At 46.2% G+C, this 7,322-nt stretch overlaps 1 protein-coding gene across 1 annotated transcript in view; it reads left to right on the forward strand.

The window, feature by feature from the left end:
• Positions 1-7,322, forward strand: part of lmbr1 (limb development membrane protein 1) — a 17,992-nt gene extending 10,670 nt beyond the window's left edge. Inside the window, exons 10-17 of the mRNA XM_046851588.1 lie at positions 2,125-2,205; positions 2,346-2,422; positions 2,714-2,791; positions 5,181-5,254; positions 5,338-5,428; positions 5,666-5,732; positions 6,131-6,292; positions 7,090-7,322. Coding sequence (XP_046707544.1) covers positions 2,125-2,205; positions 2,346-2,422; positions 2,714-2,791; positions 5,181-5,254; positions 5,338-5,428; positions 5,666-5,732; positions 6,131-6,292; positions 7,090-7,175 — 716 coding nt within the window. The 3' untranslated portion in view covers positions 7,176-7,322. The remainder of the gene's footprint in view (positions 1-2,124; positions 2,206-2,345; positions 2,423-2,713; positions 2,792-5,180; positions 5,255-5,337; positions 5,429-5,665; positions 5,733-6,130; positions 6,293-7,089) is intronic.

A 7,322-nucleotide genomic window follows, 5' to 3' on the forward strand; every position in this document is an offset into this window, starting at 1 on the left:
TTTTTAGCCTCCAGCGAAGCGCGCGGGTAAGTGAGTTAGCGCACTGATGAGATCTCGCCTGATTAGCGCTCGCCGCTGCTCCTCAATACCCACGCACCTAACCGTCATCCCGCGGCCGCTTTGAAACTTGCGATAAAAACCTCTGTTTTATTTCAGCCTCGCGTTTGATGTGCGCCGCGACAAAAGCTGCGTGACGGCGAGGAACGCCTGAGCGCACGGCATTCTGGGAAACGCAGCATACCGCTTTAAATAATGAAGCTTATCAGGAATTCTTTTTCTTTTCTTTTTAAGGCAGGTGCTGCAGGTAAAAAGAAACCGTGGGGTGTGTTTATGTTCCCATTTGCATTCTTTTGTGTTTTGTGGATGGTCCTTGTCCCGAGGAACCTCAGGAAAATTCCAGTTCTGGGAGGTGACGCAGCAGAGATCCAGTCCAAGCTTCTGAACATCATGGATTTAACATGTGTTGCTATTTCGGACCTTCAACCGTCAGAGGAAAAGGGGAGGAGTTTGTGGTGGACCATAGGAGGAGCCACGGTTTCCATCCTGGAAGTTCAACAACTTGAGAATGGATGGACTAGACATCCATTTTGAACGCTGTAGATATCGAGTTCTGCTTGTTATTGCGAGGAAGAAGATACAATAAGGAATGTTTATTGGATATAATTATTGTGGTGAGAGAAGATAAAATGAAGTGATTCCCCAAAACACCAGAACATCACTCAGCTACATCCACTTGCACCTAAATGCCTGATTCGGCTCTATTTAAAAGATAAAACACAAATCCTGTTTTCGTATTAAAACTGATTCAGGGGCGGGGCTTAATATGCGCCTGATTTGTGATGTCACTAGCATTCGGGAACTTTTAGCTACTGAACGTGACGCAAAAAATCATCACGGTCGCAATAGTAACGGCACATTCTATGCACTTAGAAGACGTATTGTTTGAAAACTCGACCCGAAGCCGGGTTAGCATATTAGCGGCTAGTAGCTAGTTAGCTAACGTTGGTTTTCTCGGATCATTAGGAAGCAATTCGCTGTTAATGGTTTAATTTTTTTGAAAAGCACCGCAGAGTGTCAAGAAGAAAAAAATCCTTTTGTGTGTGTGTGTGTGTGTGTGTGTGTGTGTGTGTGTGTATGCCTGCAGGGATGCCAGGGTGTGTGTGTGTGTGTGTGTGTGTGTGTGTGTGTGTGTGTGTGTGTGTGTGTGGGGTTCCCCAGGAAAACCGCAGTCTTATTTAGCTGCTATTATTATTATTTTCAAAATCCTATCTCATTTCTGTCACTTCTGAAAAGCTAAGGTTCGCCTGGGGACACACACACACACACACACACACACACACACACACACAGACACAGCAATTAGTTTGTGTTACAGCGTTACTGGCTCGCAATAAAACGTCGATCTTTCATTCTTCCCTGATTGCTTTGATCAAAATGCGATTATTAAGATGATTAGCTTAACACGCCCCGTCTCGCTTCCCTCACACACACACACACACACATGGGAGGGTGTATGAGGGAAATGGAATGAATGAGAGACGGAATGAAGGAAAGAGGTTCTGAAAATAAGATGGATAAACAAATAATAACAGACCGAGAGACGTAGGGACAGTGGCAGAGACAGAGGAACAGTGGCAGAGCGAGAGGGACAGAGGCAGACAGAGAGATGCAGGGACGGCAGCTGGACCGAGATAAATGGACGGATATATACAGAGAGGACCGCAATAAATAGATAGATAGAGATGGACAGATACATGTGTAGACAGATTGGGCAGAAGAAAGACAGACCCATAAAGAAACAGAAAGATGAATAAATTGAGATGGGTAGATACCTGAACAGAGAGGGATAAATAGAGAGATGGTAGGATAGCTCAAACAAGGAAGTGGATGGATGGATGGATGGATGGATGGATGGATTTGATAAATTAATGGACGGCTGAAAGAAAGAGAGATGGCTGAATAGATAGATAGATAGATAGATAGATAGAGAGAGAGAGAGAGAGAGAGAGAGAGAGAGAGAGAGAGAGAGAAAGAAAGAAAGAAAGAACATCCAGCACAGATGTTTTCTATTATTCTGTTGAAGAGATATCACTCATTGCTGTGTGTGTGTAAAATCCTTGTCAGGTTCCGTGTCCCTGTTCTCCGTCTCCTCTCAGAGTCTCCACAAAGAGCTGCAGAACGTTCGCTCACAGAGACGGAAGCTGGGTGAGAGCCAGGGGGCGCCAATAATTTCACTCTCATTTACACTGAAACACACAATCTAATTACAGAATCACTGCATAGAAACTTCTAGACCTTTAACTGTATTTTGTGTGTGTGTGTTTTTGTGTTTTTGTGTGTGTCAGAGAGGAGGAAGAAAGCATCAGTTTGGGAGAAGAACCTTCTCTACCCCATCGTCATGTTAATACTGCTAGCTGGCACGGTAACACACACACACACACACACACACACACACACACACACACATACATACATACATACATATATGCAAACACCAAACTCATACACAAAATAACAACACAAAACACACACACACACACACACATCAAAGCAAACACCACTCTCATAAAACACCTATAACTACACAAAATACATTTCTTAAAGATACACACGTGCACACACCTACACAACATGCGCAAACACACACCCTGTAACCTGTGTGTGTGTGTAATCATGTTATTGGTTTCTGAATATAATAGAATTGTGTGTGTAGGCCGTCTCCGTGTTCCTGGTGGCTCTGAACATTTTGTACCTGCTGGTGGATGAAACCGCGCTACCAAAAGGATCGACGGTAAGAACACACACACACACACACACACACGGTAGCATGAATAGAATTCCAGATATGCTCAGGTGTGATGGCGAGTGAATCAGATGTGTATCTGGCGGCTCGACTGTTTGATATTGTACAGCATTCAGAGTCGCTCGGACGTGATGAGGCAACACACACACACACACACACTCACCTCACCTGCTGTGCATGTGTATATATATATATATATATATATATATATATATATATATATATATATATATATATATATAAAAAAATAGACCCCATCACCCACAGTGTGCTGTAACGGTGATCCCCACTGATTGGCTCTCGTACGCCGTGCAACAGCCAATTAGAACTGAGCTTCCATCGGCTAAAGGTTTAGAAGCGACTCTGATTTGTGTATCGAACGTGTTTTTACAGGTAGATGAAATCCAAAATCTGATGTCAAACGTGTGTGTGTTTTCCCCGCCCTGCAGAGGCAACGCTACAGATTGTGTTTCTTTCCCTCTCGTGTTTTTTTTTTTCGCGCCGCAGACCTTCAGCGGTTTGATTAGTGCCGGGATCCGTGTCCTGGCACGACGAGCCGCGGCCGTGTCGAAATTGGAAACGTCTTTGTGCGTTTGACGAGCTGGATCAGCGCCACGCTTCGCTTCACATCACACAGAGCCGCGCCACATCGCACCGCTCCGTTCCCCTCCCCTGCCTTCCTACACCTCCGCGCTATCGATACTCACACAGTGTAAAACACATCCTTGTTTCTGATCGGGTCCATCAGTTCCTCTGATATAGAGTGTAAAGTATTGCGGTATCTCCTGTATTCCGGATCCTGATTGTTCTGAAGGAGGCACATTAACACGCTTTCATTTCTATAGAGACACACCGACATGCGTGTGAGATTTTTATTCAGATACGACATGAACACTTCATCCCCTGTTCAACATCTCAATAGCAGGCCACTCAAGATCTCAAGATGAAGGCAGATCTTCATGGAGCTGGATTGTGATTTGGAGCTCCTAGTTCAAAAGGAAAATTCAGTATTAGCACCCGAAGACATTTTGTACCATTGTGTGAGGAGCACGGTGACCGTGTGCACACGTGGTCAGAACAGCACCAGTCACACGGCTCGGTCGGTGCTCCCTGTGCCTGTGCGTGCAGCCTCGTGCTGCCATCTGTTGGCGTGTTACAAAACTAGTCTCGCTACTACCTCGTACGCCTGGAAAAAAGTCGGGCGTCCGAATAAATTTTTGCAACACCCCGTATCCGATCACGTGACCTACGTGGCAGACTGCGCGACAGACTTGGCAACCGGAAAAAAGTGAGCGCACGGTAATTCCGCGAGTCCCGAGGCGACCTGTGTGGAGAGGAGAGTACGGACATGTTCTGCGTTACGGGAGGAGGGAGAGGGGAGAAAATGTTGGAGGATGTTGTGTTTCAGCGGCTTTTTGAACAAATCAAACAGATTAGCGACACAAGAAGAGAGAACAGAAAGCGGGGGAGGGGTTTCTCCCCAAAATCGCAGATCGGTGTGTAAACAGGTGTTCAAACATGGTGTTGTGTTTTTTTAAAGGAAGCGCAGTAAGCCGCGATGTACTCGCGCTGAATAAACTCGTACGCCTCGAAACCAGGAAGTGCTACAGAGGTCAAGAAATAACAAGCCTAATCTCCAACTGCAGTTGGAGCACAGATCCAGATGTTGGACTGGTGTTTACAGAACGGATGAAGGGCGCGCACACGAACCTGTCCCATCATGAATTTCGGGAAGTGCGTTTGGGACGCAGCCTGCGGACTCTTTTTTTGTGGATTTTTCTTTAGAAGTGTGCAGAAGCACCCGCGGCGTCTCCGCGTACACTTTCACTTCACTCGTGTGTTTGGAAGAACATGGCTCTGGAAGTGGCCACAGATGAGATGAACAGATCGTTTATTTTAGCGGTTGGATGGTGGGATAGTTGCTTTGTTAAATGGATGTTCAGGTTTACGTGCTGTTTTAATGGACAGAGGGTTGATGAACTGTTCGACTGATAAATAGGTGAAGGGGTTGAAAGATTAGGAATTTGTTGGATGGTAGGACTGATAAATGGATTAATGGAAGAATGGTAGGGTTAGTGGATGGATGGATGGATGGATGGATGGATGGATAAAAGAGCAGACAAGATTTCTAACCTCACTCACAAAGGTGAAAAAAACTGAGAGACCATTATGTGGTGGTGGTATGTTGCCATGACGATACTCAGGGATGAGGTCATGCGATCACTTATGGTATGTAGCATCAAACTGTGTACTGAAAGCCGTGTGTGTGTGTTGTACATTTCTCCAGGTAAGTGTGTGCTTAGATGTTCCTCCTGTGTAATGAGAATAATAAGAGGATTCTATCTCTCTCTCTCTCTCTCTCTCTCTCTCTCTGCAGGACCCTGAGATCGGGAACGCGTCTCTCTCAGCATTCGGTGTCGTGCAGGCGGTGGTTGAAATCATCCTCATGATGTATCCAACACAGTTTGATGAATATGTGGTGTTTGGGTGTGTGTGGGGGGGGGTGTGTGTGTTTGAACTTAACCGTGCTTCAGTTACCTGATGGTCTCGTCAGTACTGGGATTCTACAGTCTTCGCATCTTTCAGGGACTCACACCCAGGAAGGACGACACCACCATGACCACGGTATATACACACACACACACACACACTAGGTTTTATCTGGTAACTAGCCATTTCTTGGACTTTTCATCCTTTTATATTTACGTTGTTTAGTGTTTGTGGTGATAGAAAAAAAAAAAAGATAGTGATAAACGGATGGAGTGATGAAAAATGAATGAACAGAAAAATCACAGCATTGAGGTCATTCTTTTATTTATTGACTGATGGAGTGATAATGCATGTTTTCACTCGCTGTTGCAGATCATTGGCTGCTGCGTGTCCATCCTGGTCCTGAGCTCGGCGCTCCCAGTCATGTCCCGAACTCTCGGTGAGCGCTGCGTGTGTGTGTGTGTGAGTGTGTGGAAATCACATACTGGCAAGTGTGACAATAGCAACAATAAACAATATTCTAAGCTACTGCCACAGCTGTTCAAATAGGTGTGTGTATGTGTGTGTGTGAGTGACTCAGGAAAAAATTTGCACCATTGAAAAGATGAAAAGAAGTGACTGCATGAATCAGAATTCCATTACACACACACACACACACACACACACACACACACACACACACACACACACACACACACACTGAGACTACATAGGGTTGTGTGTGTGTGTGTGTTTAAAATGTGGGAAAGGTAAACTGCGCACTCTGCTCAAACACACACAGACACAAGAAATGAAGTTCCAGAGATGTTTAATTGTGTGTTTGTGTGTGTGTGTCAGGAATAACGAGGTTCGACTTGTTGGGAGATTTTGGTCGCTTTAACTGGTTGGGGAATTTCTACATCGTGTTCTCGTATAACCTGCTGTTCGCCGTGGTGACCACAGTCTGCCTCATCACCAAGTTCACCTCGGCCATCCGAGAGGAGCTGCTCAGAGCGCTCGGTAACACGCCCGCGAACACACACACACACACACACACACACAACGCACCATATATTAACAATAAACACACCACCCACACCCAACCAACCAACCATCAACACACGCACACCCAAACCCAACCAACCAACCAACAACACACACACACCCAACCATCAACACACACATGCGCGCACACACACACCCAACCATCCAGCCACCAACACCCACACCCACACCCACACCCAACCATCAACACACACACACACCCAACCATCCAGCCACCAACACACACACACACGCACACACCCAACCATCCAGCCACCAACACACACACACACACACCCAACCAACCATCCGTCCATCAACAAACACAACCACACCTAATCAACCATCAACACACACCAACACACACACCCAACCAACCATCCGTCCATCAACAAACACAACCACACCCAATCAACCATCAACACACCCACACCCAACACCCAACCAACCCACACCCAACACCCAACCAACCATCAACACACACCCACACACACCCCATCCAACCATCCATCCACCACACACAGCCAACCATCCATCCACCAACACCCAACCAACAACACACACACACACACACGCACACCCAACCATCCAGCCACCAACACCCACACCCAACACCCAACCAACAACACACACACACACACCAACCAACCATCAACACACCACCCACCCACCCACACCAATATCCAACCATCAATAGACATCACCATCCAGCCATCAACACACACACATTGTTACTGTGTGTGTCCTGAACACAACTGTCTCTCTACTTTCAGGTCTGGATAAACTGAATCTCTCCACGAGTCCCACAGAACCCGAGCCGAATAAACTATCAGCTAACGGCCATCAGAAGACGCTCTAAACTTCTCTTTCACACACACCCCCACCAGACGAGTGCGTCTCCTGCAGAAGGACGTTTACAGACTTCCATTTAGCTCCAGAGACTGAGAGTTTTACATTCAGCGAGGACTTTTCCTTCTTCATGCTGTGAATAAGCGGAGATGGGGGT

This window comes from Silurus meridionalis, chromosome 6 (assembly GCF_014805685.1).
Source record: "Silurus meridionalis isolate SWU-2019-XX chromosome 6, ASM1480568v1, whole genome shotgun sequence".
NCBI lineage: Eukaryota > Metazoa > Chordata > Actinopteri > Siluriformes > Siluridae > Silurus > Silurus meridionalis.